This window comes from Sprattus sprattus (assembly GCF_963457725.1).
Source record: "Sprattus sprattus genome assembly, chromosome: 20".
Taxonomy (NCBI): domain Eukaryota; kingdom Metazoa; phylum Chordata; class Actinopteri; order Clupeiformes; family Clupeidae; genus Sprattus; species Sprattus sprattus.
The window spans coordinates 21,036,917-21,064,868 of record NC_137918.1 but is presented as its reverse complement, the minus strand read 5'-3'; the positions used below and the strand labels follow the sequence as shown (position 1 = coordinate 21,064,868).

At 44.9% G+C, this 27,952-nt stretch overlaps 1 protein-coding gene across 1 annotated transcript in view; it reads right to left on the bottom strand.

The window, feature by feature from the left end:
• The window catches only part of dchs2 (dachsous cadherin-related 2), a gene marked incomplete at both ends in the record, with an annotated part of 32,192 nt that extends 6,128 nt beyond the window's left edge, over positions 1-26,064 (bottom strand). The window contains 16 exons of the mRNA XM_080859609.1: positions 2,622-2,773; positions 3,153-3,364; positions 4,448-4,561; positions 4,743-5,636; positions 5,992-6,204; positions 8,798-8,932; positions 10,906-11,145; positions 11,681-12,515; positions 12,659-12,810; positions 12,915-13,014; positions 13,513-13,700; positions 13,931-14,968; positions 17,250-17,486; positions 19,644-19,875; positions 20,185-20,376; positions 24,307-26,064. Of these exons, the coding sequence (XP_080715735.1) occupies positions 2,622-2,773; positions 3,153-3,364; positions 4,448-4,561; positions 4,743-5,636; positions 5,992-6,204; positions 8,798-8,932; positions 10,906-11,145; positions 11,681-12,515; positions 12,659-12,810; positions 12,915-13,014; positions 13,513-13,700; positions 13,931-14,968; positions 17,250-17,486; positions 19,644-19,875; positions 20,185-20,376; positions 24,307-26,064 (6,692 nt within the window). The remainder of the gene's footprint in view (positions 1-2,621; positions 2,774-3,152; positions 3,365-4,447; positions 4,562-4,742; positions 5,637-5,991; positions 6,205-8,797; positions 8,933-10,905; positions 11,146-11,680; positions 12,516-12,658; positions 12,811-12,914; positions 13,015-13,512; positions 13,701-13,930; positions 14,969-17,249; positions 17,487-19,643; positions 19,876-20,184; positions 20,377-24,306) is intronic.
• Between the last annotated feature and the right edge of the window lie 1,888 nt (positions 26,065-27,952).

Genomic DNA, 27,952 nt, shown 5'->3' with positions numbered 1-27,952 from the left:
ACACCATACTCAATCAGATGCCATACTCAATCAGATGCCATACTCAATCAGACACCATACTCAATCAGACACCATACTCAATACAAACACCATACTCAATCAGACACCATACTCAATCAGACACCATACTCAATCAGACACCATACTCAATCAGACACCATACTCAATCAGACACAAGCTTACAACACAAACACCATACTCAATCAGACACCATACTCAATCAGACACCATACTCAATCAGACACCATACTCAATCAGACACCATACTCAATCAGACACCATACTCAATCAGAGACCATACTCAATCAGACACCATACTCAATTAGACACCATACTCAATTAGACACCATACTCAATCAGACACCATACTCAATCAGACACAAGCTTACAACACAATACACCATACTCAATCAGACACCATACTCAATTAGACACAAGCTTACAACACAAACACCATACTCAATCAGACACCATACTCAATCAGACACCATACTCAATTAGACACCATACTCAATCAGACCGAATACTCAATCAGACACAAGCTAACAACACAAACACCATACTCAATCAGACACAAGCTTACAACACAAACACCATACTCAATCAGACACAAGCTTACAATACAAACACCATTCTCAATCACACACAAGCTTACAATACAAACACCATACTCAATCAGACAAAAGCTTACATTACAAACACCATACTCAATCAGACACAAGCTTACAACACAAACACCATACTCAATCAGACACAAGCTTACAACACAAACACCATACTCAATCAGACACAAGCTTACAATACAAACACCATTCTCAATCACACACAAGCTTACAATACAAACACCATACTCAATCAGACACAAGCTTACAACACAAACTCCATACTCAATCAGACACAAGCTTACAATACAAACACCATACTCAATCACACAAGCTTAAAACAGAAACACCATACTCAATCAGACACCATACTCAATCAGACACAAGCTTACAATACAAACACCATTCTCAATCACACACAAGCTTACAATACAAACACCATACTCAATCAGACACAAGCTTACAACACAAACTCCATACTCAATCAGACACAAGCTTACAATACAAACACCATACTCAATCACACAAGCTTAAAACAGAAACACCATACTCAATCAGACACCATTCTCAATCAGACACAAGCTTACAATACACCATACTCAATCAGACACAAGCTAACAACACAAACACCATACTCAATCAGACACCATACTCAATCAGACACAAGCTTACAACACAAACACCATACTCAATCAGACACAAGCTTAAAACACAAACACCATTCTCAATCAGACACAAGCTTACAATACAAACACCATACTCAATCAGACACCAAACTCAATCAGACACCATACTCAATCAGACACCATACTCAATCAGACACCATACTCAATTAGACACCATACTCAATTAGACACCATACTCAATCAGACACAAGCTTACAATGCACCAAACTCAATCAGACACAAGCTTACAACACAAACACCATACTCAATCAGACACAAGCTTACATTACAAACACCATACTCAATCAGACACAGGCTTACATTACAAACACCATACTCAATCAGACACAAGCTTACATTACAAACACCATACTCAATCAGACACAGGCTTACATTACAAACACCATACTCAATCGAACACAAGCTTACAACACAAACACCATACTCAATCAGACACAAGCTTACAATACAAACACCATTCTCAATTACACACAAGCTTACAATACAAACACCATACTCAATCAGACACAAGCTTACAACACAAACTCCATACTCAATCAGACACAAGCTCTCAATACAAACACCATACTCAATCAGACACCATACTCAATCAGACACAAGCTCTCAACACAAACACCATACTCAATCAGACACCATACTCAATCAGACACAAGCTCTCAACACAAACACCATACTCAATCAGACACCATACTCAATCAGACACAAGCTCTCAACACAAACACCATACTCAATCAGACACCATACTCAATCAGACACAAGCTCTCAACACAAACACCATACTTAATCAGATACTATCTTACACTGCATTGGGTGCCTCTAAAAGACCTCAGTCTGAGCCGGCCAAAAGGGCCAAACTGGGTCTGATCCGGCCAAAAGGGCCAAACTGGGTCTGAGCCGGCCAAAAGGGCCAAACTGGGTCTGAGCCGGCCAAAAGGGCCAAACTGGGTCTGAGCCGGCCAAAAGGGCCAGGCGAGGTAGATAGGCACATATGTGTTTGCTCCACTAGCTGGTGCTCAATCTCACACAAGCCTTTAGAGGATCCTCATTCAGTTGCAAAGTGTCACTATTACTAATACATCATGTTCATTTAAAAAACAAATGCACCCTTTTTATCGGGCCTAAGATTTGGGTGTAATTCTGTTTTATTGACTCATAAACAAGATCAAAAGGCTCAAGACATTATGCCCAGGCATAGACGGCAGCACATTTGGGTGGCTTATGGATTTGCTACTCTGACGTCTATAAAAGCGGAGTGACATGGGTGAAATAAATGACCGTATGGTTTCCAGTTCCTTAACAATGTGGTTTTGTTGGTTTGGACGGTTAGGCATACTTGTAAGATGAGACGATCTCCCGGTCCAGCACTGTGTTAGTAGCCAGAATTCCCCTCATCGAGTCGATGATGAACGCATCGTTGTGGTTTCCGGACACAATGGAATAGTCAAGTTGCCCGTTCACGCCGCTATCAGCATCGGTGGCGAATGCCTATAACACATGGCAGATTGCAATGGAACAGCCGGCATCATATGCATTACTGAATGTGTCTTCACATATTATCTCTCTGAGGCTGGACAGTGACCAGGCACATCTCTCACCACATGACATTTAATATCGCTCTCGCTCTTACGGACTCCAGCCCCAGACAGCCTTAATCACATTCTCCATCATAGCTTTGGTACTTACTTAACGAGGGTTAATTCAATTCTGAAGACTGCATGAATTACTATGATGACATATTGTACCGAAGAGGGCACATCTCAGATAGCTCCACTGTGTAAGCCCAATTTGAATCCAACGGACAGTGCATTATTTACCCGAGTCGAGTCCATACATATGAACGCGTGGTGATCTTCACTGTTCTTACCTGCATGACATATGTGTTATGGATTTGGCCTTCCCAGACTGCCGTTCTGTAATACGTCTGTTTGAATGTGGGCATGTTGTCGTTCACATCCTGGAGATTGACAGTAACCCGAGCATAGGTGGTCTGCTGGCCGTTTTCTGCCAGCACCACCAGATACACTCTCTTATCATTCTCATAATCAAGGCAACTCTGGTCCTTCACTGTTATATCACCTGCAATAAGAACAGTATTGATCAAATCAAGTCACTTTTTAAGACACCATTTTGAATAAGACAGTTCACTAATGCCTTACATAAAACACCAATAATATTTATGCCGCCTGACTATTAATAGTAATAGTAATACTCAGGTTGAAATACAGTATTCTGCATGCGATACATGTACTTTTGTGGAAACTTGTAATACCTGGTGATAGGGTGAAGTTATATTACATGTATTCTGTGCACATTCATTTTTGGATGGCCCAAATATAAAAATGTAAAAGGCTTTCACAGTTATGAGTTATAACTGTTATTTCCAAGCAGTGGAATTTCAAATGTTTATTGCAAATTAGCGTATTGACATCTTGAGTGTATTGAAAAAAAACATCAATGGAAGGTCCAAGTTGGCAAGAGCCTGCCATGTTTGCTAGAGAATAATACCCCCGTCAGAACACAAAGCTCTCAAAGATGGCAGCTGGACAGGCAGACAGTGACCTCTCCCTGTCACAAGCTGCGGCTTTTAAGATGCCTGGAACGCTAGCCGTCCAAAGGGATTTGGTCAGGCTTTCTATGCTAATTACTAGTGAAGGGAAAAATGCCTTTTTGGGAAAGTGATCTGAAGGATGGATAAGTCCTGCTATTACCCACGACAGAGCATGGAAATGGTGGGTGGATGTTTTGCAAGTGAGGTTTAGAGGGTAACAACATGAGAGACAGACTGGCAGGAAGAGACAGAGACAAAGGGAGAGAGAGAGGGAGAGGGAGAGTGAGAGGGGAGAGGGAGAGAGAGAGGGAGAGGTAGAGGGAGAGAGGGAGAGGGAGAGAGAGGTAGCGGGAGAGAGGGAGAGAGAGAGGGAGAGGGAGAGGGAGAGAGAGAGGGAGAGAGAGGGAGAGGAGAGAGGGAGAGAGGGAGAGGGAGAGGGACAGGGAGAGAGAGAGGGAGAGGGAGAGGCAGAAGGGAGAGGGAGAGGGAGAGGGAGAGGGAGAGGGAGAGGGAGAAGGAGAGCGAGAGGGAGAGCGAGAGCAACAGGGAGAGGGAGAGGGAGAGGGAGAGGGAGGGACCGCGAGAGAGTTAAGACTGTATAGTGTTTTTACCTGTGAGAGGATTTATGACAAAGGCCTCATTCTCGTTGCCATTGAAGATGCTATATATTATGGCTCCTCCCTCTGGAGTCTCATCGTGGGCCACCACATTCGCCACCCAGGAACCTGAACAAAACAACACACCAGGTCCAGGTCAGCCAGGTCCACTAAAACTCAGTAGTTATAAGCACATTGTTATTGTTGTGCTTTGTACAATTACACCACTGATTTTACAGCAACCAATGAATAGCTAAATTCTCCCTTTATGCAGTAATCTGCATTTCAACTAAAGACTGCAGGGTATTACCAGTTCTGCTGTCCTCAGGAATGGCCACCTCATAGATGGGCTGGGTGAAGCTGAGCCCATCCTCCTCTGCGTTCAGATGCAGGAGCACCAGGCAGGTGGAGGTGAGAGGGGGTTGGCCCTGATCTGCAGCCCGCACACGCAGCACCCTCGTCCCAGAGGCTCCGTCAGGGAGTGGGGTCACGAGCCGCACCTCCCCAGAAGACCTCCCGATTTCAAACGCTCCTCCTCCTCCTCCTCCTCCTCCCCCGCTGTCCTCTCCTTCACCTCCCTCCATCAAGCTGAACACCACCGTGCCGTTAGATCCCTGGTCTGGATCCTCAGCCACAACCACGGCCACAGTCTTCCCCTTGGCCGTCGCCGCCGTGACGGACCCGCGGACGGGCTCGCTGAGGCAGGCGGGCGGGTTGTCGTTGACGTCCTCGACCTGCACGGTCACCATGGCGACCGAGCTGCGAGGTCCCTGGCTGCAGCCGTCCGTGGCCACGGCGCGGAAACTGTACTGCGAGCGCGCCTCGCGGTCCAGCGGCCTGCTGGTGCGGACCACCCCCGTGGAGGAGTCCACCGAGAAGGCCCCCAGAGAGTCCTCCGCCAGGGAGAAGGTCACCTCGCCGTTGGGGCCCAGGTCGGGGTCCCGCGCGCTCAGACGGAGGACCTCCGAGCCCACGGGGAGAGCCTCGCTGACGGTGGCCCGGTAGCTCTTGCGGTTGAAGGCTGGACTGTGGTCGTTCTCATCCAACAGTGTGATGAGGAGCTGGGTGGTGGAGCTCCGGGGAGTGGGACCCTGGTCTGTGGCGGTGATGAGCAGGGTGTAATTCTCATGCTCCTCCCTGTCCAGGGCCTGTACTATACTCACAGCTCCGGTGGTCGGATCGATCTCAAAACCACCCGTGGCATCTTTACATGAAACGGAAAAGCAAAGTAACAGATAAATCACATATATAGTTATGGTTGGAGATTACACAAAACACAATGAACAGGGAGAGTAAAGTCTATACAGAGATGATAGAAAAAAAAAATATGATATTAGTATGAAATGCATTTGGAAATTAATAATAATAATAATAATAATAATAATTAATTTAATTTGTAGTGCACTCTACATTCAAACAGAATCTCAAAGTACTACATAGTTAAAAACAGCCCATAACAAAAGCATAGTTTAAAGAATAATACGTTTTTAAAAAGTAGGACACGCCTTTCTGAATAAAAAGGTTTTTAGTCTTCCAAATGCAAAGTGTGAGCCACCCACCGTGGTCAAGTGAGTAAGTGATGGTGCCGTTCGGGCCGCTGTCTGGGTCGGAGGCCTGGGCCGTGTGGATCACTCCGGGAGGGAGGTTCTCTGGGATGCTGATGTGCACGGAGGGCTGCATGAACTCTGGCTCGTTATCGTTCTCGTCCAGAACAGAACACAGGACGGAGGCCGTGCCGGAGAGGGAGTGAAGCCCACTGTCTCGACCCTGGACTGTGAGCCCGCCGCAGGGGAAACACACACGAGAGGGGAAAGTGTGTTAATCCCCTGATGATAATTAATATGTATTATTGTTCCCACTTCTCCCTTTCCCCTTCTGATGTACCCTATGTATAGATATATGTATTGTTTATATAATTACTTATTTATGTATTGTTTATGTAATACTTTTTATGTGTCCAAACCAAATGCTTTGGCAATACTTTACAACGCTATGGTCATGCCAATAAAGCTTCTTTTGAATATGAATTTGAAAAGAGAAAACATCGGCTGATCCGGTGTGATTTCATTATCTAACCGTCACATTTAACCGCCAGATTCTGCCTGATAGCAGCTTGCAAGCGTTACAAGGATTAAACTGTGAACACTTGTTCTCTATCGCCTGGATCCCATAAAGTCAGGTCTTTAAAAAATGCTGGCACAGATTGGTGATACGATGTCTTATTTTGAGACATCTATGAAACTGAGCACATTAATTGCAAACAGAATCAAATCAATACTTTACTGATTTCTTTATTGGTATTATGCAAGTGTTACTTCAAAAAAAAACTTCAAACACAACCCAATAGAAAGGTCCTCATCAGGCTCTGCTTCCTTTTCCAACCCCTATGAGCTGAAAATGAGTCAGACACTTGTTCAAGCACTCAATAAGCCAATCCATCTTCCAATAACTCTTGCCAGACATAAAATCGTATCAAGATTTCCAGTTATAGTATTGTTATTAGCTGTAATTGTTCTCATCATTGTTGACAGCAGAAACATTGTCATCTGCTACATCTGAAAGCATTTGATAATTGCAATTAATACAAACGCATGCTTTAGAGAGTTTAGAACTTGTAGGAACAAAAAATGAAAACGTCTATGTACCAGCATATGTCATAAAAAATGTTTCAGTGGTTCAACGGATCACAGAAACATCTCTGACGGCTCTTAAAAAGACCCTGATCCATAAATCTGGCTCGTCAATAAGGTTGCAGTCAGAGAGTGTATCAGCCTTCTATTATTTATTGCCCTGAGTTGCATGGCAGGACTGTTGAAAAATCTGCAATCTGCTTTACAGAGCCAGACGGTGAAACCAGATGTGAGAGGGCAAGAGAGTGACCTCAGATAGAGAGAGAGAGAGAGAGAGAGAGAGAGAGTCGAAGGTAACTAAAGTCCACTTGAATGAGTGTGTCTGTGTGCATGAGCGTGTGTGTTTGTGTATGCGTGAGTGAGTGTGTGTGTGTGCTTGAGCCTGTGTGTATCTGCGTGCGTGTGTGCGTGTGTGCGTGTGTGCGTGCGTGCGTGTGCATAGTCAGTGAATGATTTCTGAGTTTCTGAGTTTGGCATGTTAAATTTGACTCTAAACATTCCATGGTATATCGAATAAATGTTGTAGCTTCAATCAAAGCACAGACAGCTCACTACCACTGACACACTATAGTCCCCCCAAGCACAGACAGCTCACTACCACTGACACACTATAGTCCCCCAAGCACAGACAGCTCACTACCACTGACAGACTATAGTCCCCCAAGCACAGACAGCTCACTTCCACACTATAGTCCCCCAAGCACAGACAGCTCACTTCCACTGACACACTATAGTCCCCCAAGCACAGACAGCTCACTACCACTGACACACTATAGTCCCCCAAGCACAGACAGCTCACTTCCACTGACACTATAGTCCCCCAAGCAGAGACAGCAGCTCACTTCCACTGACACACTATAGTCCCCCAAGCACAGACAGCAGCTCACTTCCACTGACACACTATAGTCCCCCAAGCACAGACAGCAGCTCACTTCCACTGACAGACTATAGTCCCCCAAGCACAGACAGCAGCTCACTTCCACTGACAGACTATAGTCCCCCAAGCACAGACAGCAGCTCACTTCCACTGACACACTATAGTCCCCCAAGCACAGACAGCAGCTCACTTCCACTGACACAATATAGTCCCCCAAGCACAGACAGCAGCTCACTTCCACTGACAGACTATAGTCCCCCAAGCACAGACAGCTCACTTCCACACTATAGTCCCCCAAGCACAGACAGCTCACTTCCACCGACACACTATAGTCCCCCAAGCACAGACAGCTCACTTCCACACTTTAGTCCCCCAAGCACAGACAGCTCACTTCCACTGACACACTATAGTCCCCCCAAGCACAGACAGCTCACTTCCACCGACACACTATAGTCCCCCCAAGCACAGACAGCTCACTTCCACCGACACACTATAGTCCCCCCAAGCACAGACAGCTCACTTCCACCGACACACTATAGTCCCCCCAAGCACAGACAGCTCACTTCCACTGACACTATAGTCCCCCAAGCACAGACAGCTCACTTCCACTGACACTATAGTCCCCCAAGCACAGACAGCTCACTTCCACCGACACACTATAGTCCCCCCAAGCACAGACAGCTCACTTCCACCGACACACTATAGTCCCCCCAAGCACAGACAGCTCACTTCCACTGACACTATAGTCCCCCAAGCACAGACAGCTAAACTTCCACTGACACACTTTAGTCCCCCAAGCCTTTTTAAGCTGAAGATGACATGGTCAGGGTTTCCTGGACAACAGCCACATGCACTCACCTCTCAGGGTGAAGGTCTGATGGAGCTCACGGTCGAGATGAGCAGAGGTGCAGATCTCTCCCGTGTGAGAGTTGATGCTGAAGAGGTCGTAGCCAGGGCCAGGCAACAGACTGTAGTAAATGGCAGCATTCTCAGCTGTAAGATATTCACACACACACAAACACACACACACACACACACATGCGCACACACACACACACGCACACACACACGCACACACACACACACACACACACACACACACACAGACACAGACACAGACACACACAGACACACACACAGACACAGACACACACACACACACACACACACACACACACACACACAGACACAGACACACACACACACAGACACACACAGACACACAGACACACACACACACACACACACACACACACACACACACACACACACACACACACACACACACACACACACACACATACACACACACACACACACACACACACACACACACATAGGAGAAAAAGATAATACATGTATATAAATAATGTTTTGAGATTTCAGAAGGCACATTCATCACATGTAGGGATCCAAATCTCACTCCAAATCAGAACAGGTTTCAGTACAATGAAGGAGACTATTTTGTGAACTGATTGATCATAACCAGACAAAACGGCTATTTTCTCTTCCTCCGCTTAGGGCAACACATTAACAAAAAATTCCATTCCAAAGTCTCCTTTTTCACACTTCATTAGGTCAGGGCACTGTTTATGACCCTGTCCTACAAAGTGCTGTTTCTGAGTCTTATCTCATCTGCAAATTGAAAACAGTGCTAACGGGTAAAATCACCCAAAGATATGATCTGACATGTTTCTTAAAAAAAAAACATTGGGGTGGGGGGCAATGGCTTAGACCAGGCAGAATGAACACAAACTCAAGCATACACGCTCTCCTTCTCTTCCTTTTGAGAAGACAGGGACACACACATGCACTGCCAAGTAAGCCTCTACAAAAATAAACAACGCTATCTCATTCTGAATTCATAATCAAATTCGTATACATCATTAATACAAATAGGGGTGACAACAAACACATTTCTCTTCCACTCTCTCCCTCCTGCATTGGGTTTCCTTCAACTAGAGCCCCACAATTGCTTTCCAGAGGCTCAGGCCAAGGAATTCTGCTGCGAGTCTGATGAGTACAATGCACAAGAAAAAACACTCTCAAAGGACAGCGCTGAACAAAATGGAAACTCCTGGACCAAAATGTCAGCATGTGAGCGGCTTCAGTGGACATCTATGTCAAATTCCAAATGAACGTTCTTAGACTAGTGTCAGGAGATGGGCCCAAAAGAAGAAGAAAAAAAACAGCGTTATTAGCACAGATGGTTTTGGTTACGGAATCATCGCAAGAGCTTTTCAAAGGAGAGCACTTGATTGCTGTTCTTGGACTATTCACACTCAAAGAATGTCAGGCTCACCAGCGGAGAGAGAGAGACACTGATACACTGGCAGAGGAATTTCCACAAGAGAGTTATGGAATTGTTAGTAATTGGACAGGCACAGAGATTGGGCTGGAGGCGAGCAACGTGTGAAAATGATCACGCCAGCGTGTTGATTTATCTATGTAATTAAGGTCAACACGGCGTAATTCAGCTCAATGCAAGGGGTAAAGTGAAATACTGTAAAGCAAATAAATATTACATGACTGAAGGGGAATGGCCCTATATGGTTCTCTACTGCCATCGGGAATTATTTAAAGAAAACCTTGACCTGCAAATTATCCACTAGAGTTACAGTCAGGTTTGAGTGTCTAGATTGCTGCAGCTGCAGTGAAAATCATCAATGCCGTACTCATCCTGATCCTAGTATTTCACAGGTGTCTGTTATTGGCCTGTGAACCTAACAGTACTAATACGCCTTTGAGAGACATACATGAAGAGAACAGACTCATCATATAATCAACAGTCTGTGTGTGCATCACATACTGTGTCATTCAGAAGGCCTAGGCCTTTCCTTTACCTTAAGACTGCTGTGCAGTTCCCTAATAGCACAACCCCTCAAAATAAGTAAACACAGTACTGCCATCTAGTGGCGGTGTTGATCACCCTCAGGTAGAAACAGCAGGGTGGTAATAGTGGGTACCTGAGTCTCCATCAAAGGCAGAGACAGTGATGACGTGTTCTCCAGGCTCCCGGTTTTCAGACACGCTGGCATTGTAGACGCTCTGCCGGAACTGGGGGGCCTGGTCGTTGACGTCGCCCACAGACACAGTGAGGGTTTGGGTGGAGGAGAGCGACGGGTGGCCCTGGTCCGAGGCCAGCACGGTCAGAGTGTGCACAGACCTGCTCTCATAGTCCAGAGATGATGCCAAATGTAGAAGGCCTGAATACAAACAAGGCAATTATATCATTATATATCATACATTTTCCATACTATTCCATACTACTAATATCAGTAGCACAAAAATCCCATTTTCTCTTAGCTGTTATAATACAGAAGGCGCCAACATACAGTCACACTATGTATAATATGGTTGTTTACATTTAGATTTACATTCATTGTCAGTCATTTAGCAGACGCCTTACATTTACTGACATTCATTGTCAGTCATTTAGCAGACGCCTTTATCCAAAGCGACTTACAAGGATGTATACATTTTACGTTTACACTGATGGCAAACTGCACATCAGGAGCAGAGCAATAAGGGTTTCAGTTTCTTGCTCAAGGACACTTTGACAGGGAATCGAACTAGCAACCTTCTGATTACTTGACGACTCTACCTGCTGTACCATTATAGCCTGTTTGGGGGAGGCAGAAGAAGTAAGTTCTCTTGGAACAGCCAATTTGTGACCAATTCCTCAGTAGACATTTACTGTCATATGCTGTCGTGCCTAGGAGAGAGGATAGGGGAGCATACCTGTCTTGTCCAGTGAGAAAAGACTGTCTTCATTCTCAGACAGCAAGCTGTAGGTCACCTGCCCATTCTTGCCCTCGTCTGTATCCCTAGCAATGACATGATGCACAAAACTCCCAACCTCCGTGTCCTCCGCCACATGGATGGTCTCCATGGAAACAATGGCAGGACTGTTGTCATTGACGTCCAGCAGGAACACCTGGGCAGTAATGGACGCCTGCTTTTGATTGTCTGTCTTCTCCGGCTGGTCAGTGGCGGTCACGGTGACGATGTACACAGGAAAGCGTTCGCGGTCTAACCGAGCGACGGTCGTGAGGACTCCTGTGTAGGGATCGACTTCAAACGGCAGCTCTTCCTCACCAGATGAGACGTCATAGGTGACCGAGTACCGGAGGGCACTGTAACGCAGGCTCCCGTCTGCATCCCGCGCGTTGAAGGCGTACACCGCGGTCCCCACGGCCACGTCTTCTTCGACTCCAAACGACAGGACGGTGTCGGCTCCCGGGAACCAGGGAGCGTGGTCGTTCATGTCCCTCACCACCACCACCACCAGCATGGAGGTGTTGACCGCGGGCAGTGCCAACGCCTGCACAGAGAGGGTGTAGCGCTGTGTCGCCTCATAGTCCAGAGGCTGTGCCACGTACAGATCTCCAGACGACGCATCCACTCCGAAGTGCAGACTGCCGTCCCCCTCCGCGATAGAGTAGCGCACCTGCCCGACGCGGGCCCTTGACAGCCCCAGACAGCCGATGACGGTGCCCACCTTGGCATCCTCGCGCACCGAGAAGTGTTTGATGCTCGATTCAGAGCGGGCTTTCACTTTCCCCATGTTGAGAATCTGGGGAAGGTCAAAGTAATAAAAACTTAATCATGAGGACTAAAAATATGAACCTATATTTTCAAATCTAAAAATCACAGATACAGTCTTTTAGTAACAATGATCGGCATTTCCAGTTATCTTAACATGGATTGTGTTTGCACCTGTAGGTGAATTACAGCTTTCTCCTCCAGGGGGGGCGTGCCTCCGTCCCTGGCCACCACGGTCAAGGTGTAGTGTGCCTGAGGACTCTGGGAGAACTTGGTGGATGTTCTAATGTCTCCGCTGCGCTGGTCGATCTCAAAGTGGTCCATGTCTGCAAAACCACACAGCTCGCAAGTCAGTAAATCCAGAACTTAACAACACTAATTTCCTTGGCTTTTAAATGAGTGATTTTGTCTCTTTGTTAAATGTACATACCAGTTTCCAGAGAGAACTTGACTGTTCCATTCTCCCCTGCATCCAGGTCCTTAGCAAACATGTTGGTTATCACCGAGCCGACAGGTAATCCAGCCCACACCTGTGAGACAGGAGCACTCAGATCATGTTCAGTTCAGTTTGTTTATTTGATGAAGAGGGACAGTGTACATTAATAAACATTAAAATGTAAATGCACCCAATTGTAGCCAAAAGGCTAGTTTCCATTGGCAGTCCCCCTGCCAGAGTGAAAATGGCTAAACAACTTAAAAAAGGCATTAACATATATATCGAACATAATATTGACAAAATAAATGTATTCCATCCTTTCTCATATCTCATGACAGCAGGGCTCACTGGCTCTCACAACCATGAAATCGTAAAATGAATTATGACAGCAGGAGGGAAATGCCTATCCAAATACAAAACATGAAGGCATTTCCATCGTCCTACTTCAATAAGCCAAAAAAAAGTTTCCCAAATGAGGGACACTTTCTTTCAGTTGCCTTTTTTTTGGTGCCCCCTCAGGACTTGGTGCCCTACGCATGGGAGCGGCGGCACTGGATGTACAGTTGAAACATGAGAGGTAGATTTTAAAGACCTGGAGATTGAGCTCTCTGCCAGAGGGAAGGTGTGTGAACTGAGGAGGGTTGTCGTTGATGTCTGTCACCAGGATGTGGATGGTTGCCGTGGCATTGAGGCGAGGGTGTCCCTGGTCCGTCACCATCACCTTAAGAGTGTGCTGGGTCTGCTGTTCCCTGTCCAAAGCCACCCAGTTTATGATCTCACCTGGTCCAAGGATAAGGGCAGAGAAACAGAAAGAGAAAGAGAGCAAGAAAAGAGAACACACATCAATGCTCTGAGTAGAAAGATGAAAGCGGTTAAATGCCATAGTAGTTCGTTAAGTAGATCTCACCTCCTTGTTTCACAAATCTTATGAATAAATTATAAAAATATTAACTGGTCATCTACCTGACACAATGTGGTTTATTACAATAACTGTATAAAGTGTGACATGCCTGTTTTGGAGTTGATGCGGAAGTGTTTCCCGTCTGACAACAGGATGTAAGACAGCTGGGCGTTCTTCCCTGAGTCCCGGTCCGTTGCCTTCACCGTGCCGATCAGACCCAGTGGAGCGGGCCCCTCCTGCACGGTGAAAAAGTAGTCCCTCCGGCTGAAAACGGGCGCATTGTCGTTCTCATCCAGTACCATGACGACTACTGCAGCCATGGCGCTGACCTCGGACGTCTCACCATCGTTCACCGAGGCCACACGCACACGGAACCGATACACGGGTTGGACCTCGTAGTCCAGGCCCTCTGAGAGAAACATCCAGCCACTCTCCGGGTGAATGAGGAAGGGAGGAGAGCCAGAGAGGGACTCCAGGGTGTATGAGAGGCTGGGGCTGGAGGGGGCCGGGGCTGCTCTCCCCTGGGGGCTCATGTGGGCTCGCACCTGGATGACCCGGGTGTCCTTCTGGGCGTTCTCCCCAATCTCCACCTGGTACACCAGCGTCTCAAAGGCTAACGTGTCTTCGGCAGCAGATGACTGATCAACATCTACAATTAAAGTCAAGCGGGAGGACAACACTGGTGAGCCCTCGTCCTCTGCCAATATCTCTACTGTGTGCGATGCCTGCTGGTGACCTGAGAGACTGGCATTGAGCCACAGCGTGCCCAGGACAGAGTCCATGGAGAAAAGTTTCTCCCCTGATCGCAGGGAGTACCGGATCCTTCCGTTGGAGCCACTGTCACCGTCGTGAGCGTGTGCGATGAAAAGCAGCGTGCCGGGAAGGGTGTTCTGGGAAATGGTGATGGTGTCAAAAGGCCGTGCGAACGTGGGGGGGTTGTCGTTGACGTCAGTGATGGTAATATTGACATGGGTGCTGCTGTACATCGGAGAGGTGCCGGTGTGTGCCTGGACGATGAGGATGGCGTAGGGGAGGGACTCGTGGTCCAGCGGCTGTCTCGTGGTGATGACACCCGTCTCAGCGTCCACGGAGAACAGGCCCTGGGGGTCCCCAGAGGATATCCTGTAGGATAGGGACTCCACAGAATCTGGAAATGGAGACAAATGCATGTGTAACAATGTAAAAAATGAAGTTTAGTGCTTTTTATGAACTTCCCCAAATCTCTGTATATATGTATATATTTTTTGTTGGTTCCACTACTGGGCTCAGGTGTTGTTGCTAATGAGGCGATAATTGGTGTGACACACCTCAAGACTTTCCCTTGCTTGGAAGTCTGTCAAAGGGATACCAGCATTGCTACCCTCGTGTGTAATCGCCCCCTTACTGCTGTGTTGGAGGTGTATTAAAACTGATAACAGATTGTGCCCACGACTCCGCTGCATGTTCTTTTACCACACAGCGACATTTTACTTATCATTATTGTAGCGGGCTGGTTAGATATGTAGCGGGCAGTACTATATCCATGCTACTGATGACATTTGTTCTCATCTTATACTTCTGTTCTTTTAGATTCACAAGATAGAGAAGTTCTTATGACCATATGTACAGTACATACACAGTATTCACACATACCCACACGCACATTGTCCTTTTAATATTTATATAGGATTCCCTCCTGCCGCTGAAGATTCTGTATATCTTTAATATTAATGAATGTATATTCCACATATTGTTCCCTTTTTGCGGGTGTCTTCTATACATTGCTAAGATTGTTCAGGGTCGGAAAGTGTGAACAAATTCATGAAAGTAATGAAAGAGGCTATTCTAGAATGAGAATAGTATGAGAACACAGCTGGCAGAAAAACTATAATGTATTTACAGACAATGAGCTCATGAAAATCCATTATAAGACTTTCTAACCAAAGTCACAATCTGCAATGTCTCATCTTAAATGAAGTCTTGCTCTTCCTAATCCACTTGTTTTGTGCTTGTGTGCGAACTATACTTAGGGGGCTCAGCACGGCTTGGGTGATTAGGACCCTGCCCCCCCAAACCACATGTACACACACACACACACACACACACACACACACACACACACACACACACACACACACACACACACACACACACACACACACACACAGGCAAAGAGGCCCATTCTTGATTTTTGTAGGATTTATCTGTTAATCGGCATGACAACCTCAATTGACTGTCTACTGCCTGAAAGACACCACCAGTATAAGACTCAATGGTAACAATCCATTGACTCATTTTCCATTTAAGTCGAATGTGGAGTATTTTCAGACACAAACGAATTTAGATATCCGTGTAACCAAGTGCACTAAAAACAATTGGCAGTTGCCATTGTTTTCTTTGTCTACTCTCTCTTATCTCTTTATGACCACTTAAGCAACTGTCAAAGTCCTAGTGCCAATGCTAATGGCAATCTGTTAATTGTCTTTTACACGCACTTACTGAAACTCCTCAAACACAAAAACATGTAAACAGCACAATTTCAAACAAGAATTGAGAGACTCAGGTTTTGTACAATCAGATAGACGTGTAAAAGTGTTTTCCAAAAAGGTTACCAAGTCTCTCTAAGCTTCTCTCTGTCATTCAGGGATGCCCTGCGAAGATGCCCAGAGGTAGAAAAGAACTTGCCAGCCAAGCCTAGCAAACTAATCCCCTTTGTTAGTCCTGTCATGCCCTGTGACACACATACATGTTTAGGGCTCAGATACACATACGCGTCTTTTTTCAGGCAGAAACGCTTCAGTAACGCCTTGGCAAAGTGCGGCGGCCAAAACAGAAGCGGTGCACTTCCCTGCCTTGCGCTGGAAAGTTGAGAATAGTTCAACTTTTAAGCGCACCTAAAAAACGCTTCAAAGACGCAACGCGTGGTGGAGAAGGGCCGCACGCTTTAAACGCGCCGTACCATAGGAATCAATGCATTTGCTCGCGTCGCGTTTTTACAAAAACGCGTATGTGTATCTGAGCCCTTAGCCTGTCTTCCATGGTGCAGTCCAAAGTATCTTTGTGAATTGTAAGAACATGCTTTGTTTTGAGTGTACTTTATCATATTTTTCCCTCTCCCCTATTCAACTGGCACCAGTGTTTTCTTAGCAGGCAATAGCAGTTTTGAGAGGAAGCTGTAAAGGGTGAGCTAGGTAACCAGTGACCAAACCTCCACAAAATGGAGAACACTTTCTTTCAAGCCCGATGTGAAAAAGGTGAAAGGTCATTAAAGGGGTCAACATGCCATGCCTGAACTGTTCTGATTGAATTGCTGTGTATGCCTGAGTTGATTATTTCATTAAAGGCATCTGAATATAGTCGATCAGCAATAATCAAATATTTCTTATTATTTCATACATTATCAGCTGTGGTGTATATCACAGCACTGTCTGTCAGGCAGATATACTCACTGGCAGGGTTGAGGGCTTGGACCATGCCCATAGTCGTGCCCACGGGTGCGTCCTCGGACACAGAGCAGGAGTAGTGAGAGCGCTGGAACATGGCAGGAGCCTGGGCGCTGTGGAGGATGTGGACTGTAACGTTGGCAGGCTGAGCAGACGCCCGGCCCTCGCCATCCTGAGCCGAAATGGAGAATTTCACACTGGCACTGCCCAGGTGGCCCAGAGCAGAGGTCAGGTACACAGCACCTGCATGTGGACACAGACACCAACAGTGAACACTTAATATAGAGTACATTATACATCATAACATGCCTGTACACATGCAGGCTCAAACACACACACACACGCACATGTACCGAGAGAGAGAGAGAGAGAGAGAGAGAGAGAGAGAGAGAGAGAGAGAGAGAGAGAGAGAGAGATGGGAATATCTCTTCAGTGGCTATGTGATAGCTTGGTACAATTGTTAAGACTTGACATACTCACAATGTACATTTAGCAATCAGAGAACTAGACTGCATATCACTTTGCAAGTTAATAAATGTGTACACTTTTAGATTCAGATTATCATGCATTGTGGATATCCATATGCAAAATCAGGGGCGGAGATCCCATTTCGTTGTAGGGGGGGACAATACATGCTGACATTTCAGAGAGTCATTCCTGGGGGGGGGGGGACACAATTGCAGATGTAGAACTGCAGAATTGTATTTACAATGACTGTTGGGGGGGACAACTTTATGTGGGGGGGGGGGGACGTCCCACCCGGGATCTCCACCTATGTGCACAATACTCAACAAATGGTGTAGAAATCCAGTCTGACAGTTTGACCATTCCAAAGCCAGAGGGAAACAGATGGCGTGAACCCTGCAAACTTCATCACCTCCTTTTACCTCTAAATCTCACAGATTTTGAGTTCCACTGGTTTCCAAAGCCTCCATTAGGTCCTATGCCACAGATGGCTGATACACAATATAAGGCGTAGAAAACTAGAAAGAAGACTAGCCAATGAGATTCATCTCAGGAAGCAAACATGGGCAAGCAAGTTGGCTTGTTGCTATGGTACAATCTTCCTGCACACTTTAAAATAAAACTTCATAAAAATAATTGAATGAATGATATGATAATAGTACCCAGAGTAACATTTCAATTAGTATTAACATTAATTTAAAAACTTAAAAAAAAAAAATACAATAACAGATCCAGCTACATTTAAGCTTTTAACTATCTATTTTCCTAACCCTATCTATATTTTTACCCTTTCCTACTGGGAGTAAACAGCATGGGCCATATCCGTAGCCCTGTGTAATTTGAGTAGCTGTATGGCAGAACGAAGCGGAGGTGATGGGGGGGGGGGGTTTAAGGGACAACGCCGTAAGTCTGACAGACCCCTGCTGAGGGATGACCAGAATGATTATGGCCACCGCAGGAAGCTTATACACCACCACACCCCACGTGCAAGTGTGTGTGTGTGTGAGAGAGTCTTTATAAGCATGAGTGGCTTTACTACTGTTTTTTAAATGAGTCACCGGCTTCCGAAAGACTGTGTGGTCACATTCTGCTGCATGTGACCGTAAACAATGATGGCACATAAAAAAGAGAAACATGAGGAAGAGATAGGACACACCATTTGAAGAGTGAATGGACACTAAGGTCATTGTAATTATGTGTATAATATCATAAGTAAGGCTGCTTATGTAGCCACCATTAGCTTAACAGAAAAGAACAGAACATCATTATGTGCCCAATTAAGGTCAGGGTAAAGTTTACATCAGCTACATGCATTATGGGCAGATTGACACACTGAGAGAGGACACTGCCCTTTTTCTTACGAGGAAGGTCTATCTGTGCTACACAATTAGCCCCATCACAACACTTAATGGTTTGGGACTGGGACTGGGGGTGAGGGGATTAAACAAACACAAAGTGACACCCCTCCTGGCGGGGACTAGGCCCTCTTGCTAAAGCTCCTGTGCACACACCAAGAGCTACAGATTACACTCCAGTCATGAACAGAAAACATCCACTGAAGGTTATTTATACAAATCTGGATCTTTTACACTTGCACTTTTTTCTATCATTTGCACACTATTGTGCGGGGATAATCAACATAATTATTATAATAAGATATAATAAGATCATTATTATGCTCATATTAAGAGCTTCTCTGCTGTTCATTCTATAATGAAAGTGTGTATTGTTTGGAGCTCATCCGTCTCAGAGTAGATCTCTCATGTATATTTTATATACTTATATACTGTAGCTCCCCCTGTAGTTCAACTGAAACCAAATCAAGGCTGATGGCAGTCATGACGCCTGGACAAGAAAGGTTGAACTGAATCAAGGTTGGTGACAGTCATGACGCCTGGACGAGAGAGGTGAAATTGAAGATGCTGTCCTGCTCACCTGATGTTCTGTCCACAGAGAACAGAGAGGAGGAGTCTCCGGCCTGGAGCTCATATGTGATTCGCCCATAGAGGCCCGAGTCCCGGTCAGTGGCGATGACATTTAGGATTTCTGTTCCAGGCTGAGTGTGTCCGCTGATGCTTGTGATGTATCGCTCAGGGTTAAACACGGGCACGTTATCATTCAGGTCCTCCACCTCAAGATGGACATATGCCTGGGCACTGAGACCGCCCTGCTCAATCACAGACATTCACCCATTACAACAGAGAATACACTCTACACTCTTTTATATATATCTGTTTCCATACTGTGTTATAACTGTAGTACTTAGTGTGTTTCTATGTTCTATGTTTTATGTTATGTGTAGTACTAACTGTGTGTGTATGTATGTTTTTATGTTTACTGTATGCACCCATACACCAGAGCAAATTTCAGCTAGGCGTACACCTACATGACAATAAATCTGTTTCTGATTCAGAGAAGGGGTACAACTGGATTATCCCAAACGGCCTTCATTATCCATCACTCCCTCTTATCTCACCTGATCTTCAGCTTTGACCTGGAGGTCGTAGGTGATGAGCCCTGCGTCACGGTCTATATCCTGATCAACACAGATCTCCCCCGTCAGAGGGTTGATGTGGAAGAGAGGCCGCTGGTCCTCCCTGTCGAAGCCGTCGGAGAGGGAGTATCGCACAAGCCCAAACTCACTGCCATCAGCATCCACTGCAGTCACCTGTGGGAGACATGAACACACATTCACAATGTATGTCTGAAGAATTATGTCATATCTATATATAACATCTATATTCAAAAGACTGACTGACATGTTAAAACGTATATGGCGTCAGAATTAGATCAATCTTAAGTATATAAACCTTTTGCGATGCTTCACTTTTATCCTTGTGCTGTGAGTGAGCCCGGTTGAAATTGTTATTGAATAAATATACTGCTCTACATCTCCAGAGTCCTGAGATACCTTTAGTGTGAGCTTTCACCTCACCCAGACACCTTAAGAAATGTTCAGGAGAACAATGTCAACACTAATTGACCTTTGCCTTGTGTTTGCCTTGATGTACTTTGTTTGTTGACAGGTCTGCTTAATTTCTCATCCTATTAAGACACTGGCTATTGTGTCCTGGGCCTGGTGCTTGGCAGTCCAGGTGGAATCACTGAGAGAAGCTCAGGGATTAGGACAGGTATTCTGTGGCACATCTGCCCCTCAGATTAGGAGAGACCTTAAACAGAATGTGGTGAAGGGAAAGAATCACTGACACAACAGTCTGTGGCCATAGAAGATGAGAAACTGTGTTTTTGTGTACAGCTTGACTTATTCATCAGTAGTTTATTAGGGGCACTGAGGCATGTATAGATGGAACTAGTCTGACACTGGACAGGACAAGATGAAGCGCAGATGAAACAAACACATTGATGCACTGTCTAAAGTCACCACTCCAAAAAGTGCATATGGTGGCAGTAAACAACTCCTTGGAAACAGCTGCACAAATAACCTCTTCCCTCTTAAAGGATGTTCTTCTTGCGTGGCAAAGCAGCCTAATTGGGTCTTTGTTTTCCCATAAACCATTGGAATACAGCAGCAGTAATCCCTCCGATTCCCATTATCAGACAGCGGATCCCATTATCACAGTATTATCTGGTTAATGAAACACCTGGGTTTACAGCATTGTGTCTTTGTTTGTGTGTGTGCATGCGCATGTGCATGTGCATGTGCATGTGCATGTGCATGTGCATGTGCATGTGCATGTGCATGTGCATGTGCATGTGCATGTGCGTGTGCGTGTGTGTGTGTGTGTGCGTGTTTGTGACCCGTCACTTTTTGGTTCCCACCTGTCCTGCATGGACTGTCAACATAACTCACTCTATAATAACACTGGACGAGATTAATGTCAGACATTTTGCATGAAATAAACTCTAGTATGTAACTGTGCATCCCTTTTCCAACTTTAGAGTAAAAAAAAAACAGAACTGTCATCAAAGGGGAACGGTATCAAGCCACACAATTCCTTGAAAAATGGATACAGCTAGGAAGTTCCAAATTATCTCAAGTCTATTTTCGTGGTATTTAAGCTGTAACCATAAATGGACAGCCCCTGTACACGTGACAAAAACCTAACTTCAATCTAAATCAGTCTTTGAAACGGTGTTTGATTGCCCATTGCCACCATTGACAATTCAGTTGCTTTCAAAACTTTTTCTATATATAAAATCACATTATTCATGTTCAAGACCTAAAGTGAAGAAAAAGATTCTAGAGAACCAGGTTCTGTTTAATTCAAGACTCCATTTTGGAGCCTTCCAGCTCCATGTGGAATTATTAGGTTCTATTTGAAGTCTTAAAATGACTTTTTCCTTTTGGCTATAAAATGTTTTGACATTTTCAGTGATTTGTGCTAATTGCCTGAAAAGGAAGGCTATACTACATCTGTTAACACATGGGTAGTCAGTGATGGATAATACAGTGAACCTGTGGGCGAACCTGTGGGCGAAGCTCTAGTAGTGGGTAATCTGGCAATGTATTGGCAAGCAGTGCTAAAAATACTCATGCTTATCCCACAAATGGAGATGTCTGCTTACTGAAGAAGAGACCATGAGGATGTCTCTCTTGCAATGCCAATGTGCAGCTTACAAGGAAGTATGATTATAATACATACATTACAATTCAAACCCTAAACACAGCTCTTTTAATTTGTTTTGTAGTAGTACTAGTTCTGTGTGAAGTGTTAATGTTTTTATCCAGAATATTACTATAATAAAAATCGACATTTGCTTTGAAAATACTTATGTTGAAGGAGCATTACATGTGAGTCATTCCATTAGCGTGACTGACAATGTGGTAGAGCAGTTAAGAACTGATAAAGGACCTTTTGGCTTCTTAGATCAAAGTTTATGGTTGTTTGCTGCGCTTCAGATCTGAGGGAACGCTAACATTTTACCCACATACCCTGTCCTTATCTGCCTTTCTCCACACTTCCCCCATGACACATTTCTAAGCAGTGCAGTTAATAGTTCCCATAAACATCCTGCCATAAAAGTGATATCATACTCAAGTTTATGGACCTTGTGATGGTGATGTTGCTGGTCAAAGTCTAAGCCTCAAATGTATCACTTGTTGAAATAAGACACATACTCTCATTCTGTATTTGCAGAGCAAAACCTTTTGCCAGAGGTCTAGAGTGACCTGGGCGCATGACAGTGCTACACCACAAGGAAAGGTCGCAAATAAGTACAAGCACTCACTCCAGCACTCATTAAATGTAGACATAAGACAGAACTCACATTTAATGGCTGAAAAACGCCTCCTATCAGCAGTTTTGATCCCCTTAGCCCCGTGTACTACTAATGAAAGTAGCTTTCAAAATCAAATATTTCCACTGAAATTCACATTGAATTTGAGGATGTTTGGGGGTTTGATTTGGGTATTTTGGAGATCATCTTGTCCCTGGGTCTGAGCAAGACACACGGCAGGCCTGGTCCTAGCATCTGAGCACTGATGAGATAGTAAGTGATGGTTGGAGTCTTACACTATCGGGTGGCTGTAGTCTGGGCAGGGTTCAGCGAGTATTTGGTAATAGTTCTTTCCCAATTAGTCTGAAGAGACTGCTTTGCTGATTAATATCATTGTGTGAAACCATTCATCCATTCATGGACACAGAGAGCAGCCAGTGGCAAGGCAATAACATGGTGGGACATCTCTCAAATTCAGTATTGGCTCAAGACATTTCTGATTATCAGTGCAGACTTATATACATTTATAAGAATGATATATTTAGCACAATCCACTCAGCTGGTTTTACTGTGTAGTGTAACTGGGGCACTATCACTTAGAAATTTAATTATTTGTTCATATTCTGCTTTTTATCAGTTTTCAAGTGCCAAAGAAGTTAGTAACGGCAAGTAGGACAACCCGTTAAATGTATTTCTGGTTAACTTTGACAGTAATTCAACAGATGAACTAACAACACAATAGTTAATATCCAAAGAGTTATAATGCAGACCAAATAATATTGTATTATCTCATTCGAAAAAAAAATATATGCTGTCTGGGTCTTTTGCCTTCATTGTCAAGGCTGTCCCTTTGTACCAGGCAAGAGTGCGGTAGTACCAGGATTCAGAGTAGTCAGACTACATAAACACAACACTAAGCTGCTGCCCAAGGGACAGATTGTGTCCTGGCCTGTCTCATCCACCCAACACTGGTGCCTTTGTGCCACCAGAGAAAGCCTGGCACTGTTCCTCTCGTGAGAGGTGGACGATGTGCTCGTGAGATCTCTGTTAGAAGAAGTAGGCCTCAGCCTGCTGCATGCTAGGTCATAAACATACGACCCATAATAACCAAACCCTCTGTCCCTGACGGCCTCTCGTTCATTTCCCTAATGGTCTATGTCATCTTGTTTTGTGAACTCTGACTCACCCCATTTGTGACCTCACATGAGTAACAAATATTATGCATTCCAAAGTAAAAAAAGACATGATGTGTGCAGTCTCTTGATTTCAATCTAAAGAGGACTTCTTGAAAACATACACATGAGGTGCAGCAGTGCTGTATCTAGATACTGGATATATTTGTGAGGATTTTTTAAAATATAAAAGGAGAACTGAATTGAACTAAACTGAATATTTTTTTTCCTGAATGTTAGCCACGTACCTGTAAGAAGCAGCTCCCAACAGCGATGTGTTCCTGAATGGAGACATTATACAGCTGCTGGTCGAACACTGGCTTGTTGTCATTGACGTCTTCAATGTAGATGGTGACAGTTGCAGTGGATGACATAGGTGGAGATCCTCCATCCACTGCCACAACCAGGAAGTGCATCTCTGCCTCTTTCTCACGGTCCAGGCTTGTTCTAGTAGTGATGAGGCCAGACTGGGGCTCAATTCTGATGAGGTTATCCCACTTGGACTCAAGGATGCTGTAGAGAAGGTCTGAGTTGAGGGCCTCGTCTGCATCGTGGGCCCTCACCTGTATGAGTGTGCTACCTGGATTAGCATCTTCTACAATATGGGCCACATAGTACTCCAGCTCAAACACAGGAGCGTTATCGTTCACGTCAGACACTCGGACTAAAACAGTCTTCTCCGTCTGCAGGGGGGGCACTCCAAAGTCAGCAGCTATGACCTTCAGCTCATAAAGGTCAACCTCCTCCCTGTCCAGCTGCCCTGCCACACACAGGGCATACAGAAAGTCATCAGTTTGCTTCAGGATGAACTTGCCATCTCCTCCTTGAAGATCAACATACAACATGTTGCCCTCCCCTAAGTCAGGGTCATTGACTGATATCCGGGCAACATACTCCCCTGGGCTTGCGTCTTCAGAAACCTCTGGCTCTCCGGATCCACTGAGAAACAGGACACTGATGCTGGGACTGTTATCATTGATGTCCAGGACCCTAATGCCCACAAAAGTACTGCTGGATTCTGGTTGAGCCCCGCCATCCAAAGCCCTAACAATCAGCTCGAAGAAAGTTTGCATCTCGTGATCTAAGGGTCTGTTAACACTGATCACTCCTGTATTCTCATCGATGATGAAATATTCATTGGGGTCACTTTGACGGCGGTTGATCTCATAGGTGACCAGGGCATTCGCCCCTAAATCGAGATCTGTGGCATACACCTGACAAACAGGGGTAAAGAGCGGGGCATTTTCCCAAACGAGCACTCGGTATTCTGTCTGGTTGAACACAGGTGGGTTATCATTTTCATCCATTACATTAATATGCACTTGCAATCTTCCTGTTTTCTGTGGAATTCCCCCATCAAAAGCCTCTATGGTGAGGTTGTAAAAGTCTCTTACTTCTCTGTCTAATTTGTCCAAAAGGATGAGGTCCACACTGCCTCCTCCACTGCGCACCTCCACCTTGAAGAGCTCTTGCATCGCACTGTCCGTAATCCGGTACCCCTGAGTCCCCAGGTCACCCTCATCCTGGTCTCGTGCCCCCTCAAATTCAAAGCGAGTTCCAGGTGGGCTTAATTCAGACACATTCAAAAGCACAGTAGGAGAAGGAAACACTGGAAAGTGGTCATTTACATCCTTGACCACTATGGTTACTTTGATCACTTCCCCTGTGAGAGTAGCAGCAACAAAACCATACCTGTCTCTTTTCTCTCTATCCAGGACCACAGCTGTTGAAATTATTCCCGTATCTCCATCTATTTCTAGGTCCCTAAACACGTAGGACTCTCTGCTTTCGGATATGAAGAATCCACTGGTTTGAGTGCTCTGAGGCAGTCCAGCTCGTATGTCACCAACGATTGTTCTTGCTGGAAGCCCCTCTTCAACGGAGAGACTGAGGTTGTACACCTGTGCACAGGACTGCCCGCAGAGAAGGCAAACTGCAAATAGGTGACAGACAATACCCACGCAGCTGATTACTTTCGACGACCACATCTTGAAAACGGTCTTCATATATGTCTTGCATTTCGCACCTTATACTGCATTTTCCTTCCGTTTATTGCCGCGCTGAAAGGTGCGTTCGGCCACACCACACGCCACTGCATTTAAGCGCGCAGAACATGGTCAAAGTTGTTTTTCTATTTACACCCACATCTTCAAAATAACTCACGATTGTTTTTTAAATGTATCCAAAACTGTTTCTGCTCAAACCCTTTCGGTGTCACTTCGGCAAGATGTCAGTCGGACTTTTGAATGCCCCTAGACGAAGATAGCAATCTCTCGGGTTAAGCGCCGTGTGCCTTCTGTCACGCTTCATGTCCCAAGACTCGAGTGCCAAGTGTGCAAGTCACGTGACAGACAGGCTATTACAGACGGCAGGTGAGAAAATACTTATTGTTTAATTTACTACTAAAACAAATGAAAGAAAAACTTACATTGTGACATGTCTACTGAGGTTTTCCGCAGGTAGCTTACTTTTAAACTGAGACATTGTTGTCACCATCACCGTCATGGTTTGAGAGATGTCTAAACATTGTGTGTGTTTTTATGAGCATGAAAGGAATTACATTATTACTTATAGTCTATACTTAAATTGAAGCGAACTAGCCAAATGAGCTATGAACCAAATTCATTTGAACAATAATAGCGAAGACCAAGGCTATCAGTTCTGAAATGATAGTCTACATCTCCTCCTAGTGGTGTACGTGTGTGAGACATGTTTTTGCTCAGGCTGACTCACTGGGGACCCATACGGGCCTATCTGTTGTAGCTTAAGATAACCCCAGCTAAAGAACGTCGCAATGAGTACAAAAATACAATCGGCGAATTTTTAACTGCTCCTGATTTTATACCTATCTGGCTTGGCTTCTAACAGCAAGGTGCTTAACTAGTATGAAGAATAGTGAAGCATCCCATTGGCTGATGGAGTAAATTGCAACCTAGCAACAGGTGAAATCTGAGATTCTGCCTCAAGCAAACAGTCCTGTTTGACTTCCGCCTGGCTTGTGTCTGTACCCGATATATTTTGGGTTGATAAATTCTGTACCTTTGTTAAACTGCAGTTTGCAGTATAATTGCATACCTAGGGTTATCACAATGCCCAGTCATATCATGCTTTCTTACCAGTGGGATGACCAGGCACTGGTGAAGAAGGTATATGACAGGCTTTTGGAGAATGGCTTCCAGGTGTGGATGGATATTGAAGGAGGGGTCTCAGGCAATATCAATGACTGGTGAGTTGTGATGCTCAGACTTGCATTGAAAGGTGTTGTTTTATTACAGTCTTTCTAGTACACAAATCAATATTCTTTAGTCGTAGACTTTCATTCAGAAATTAAGGGAAATTGATAAACTAAACATATACAAAGTCTGCATTAGAGATGTTGTGTTATACGTTATTTTTTGGGTATATGTTATTTTTGGTATATGTTACTCTGTTATATGTATTTGGTCTACTGCGTGGGTGTTGGCTGCCAAGTCTTAAGAATTTCGCTGCACTGAAGCAATTTGGTGTATGCGACAATAAACACGTTGACTTGGCTTTGACATCCTATAATGACAGTGTGAATGTGTGGAACAACCACTGTGGGGGTGCTAGAGACCGGCAGGGTTAATCAGATACAAGGACTTTTAAATGTCCCACTGGAAGTATATAATGATATAATGCTTACTAGAGGTTCTTTTTTTTAATGCAACTGAATTATTGAAAGCAGACTTGTTCAGTGGGTACAAAATCTGACAGATAATCATCTCTCTCTCTTTCTCTGTGTGTGTGTGTGTGTGTGTGTGTGTGTGTGTGCTGTGTGTGTGTGTGTGTGTGTGTGTGTGTGTGTGTGTGTGTGTGTGTGTGTGTGTGTGTGCTGTGTGTGTGTGTGTGTGTGTGTGTGTGTGTGTGTGTGTG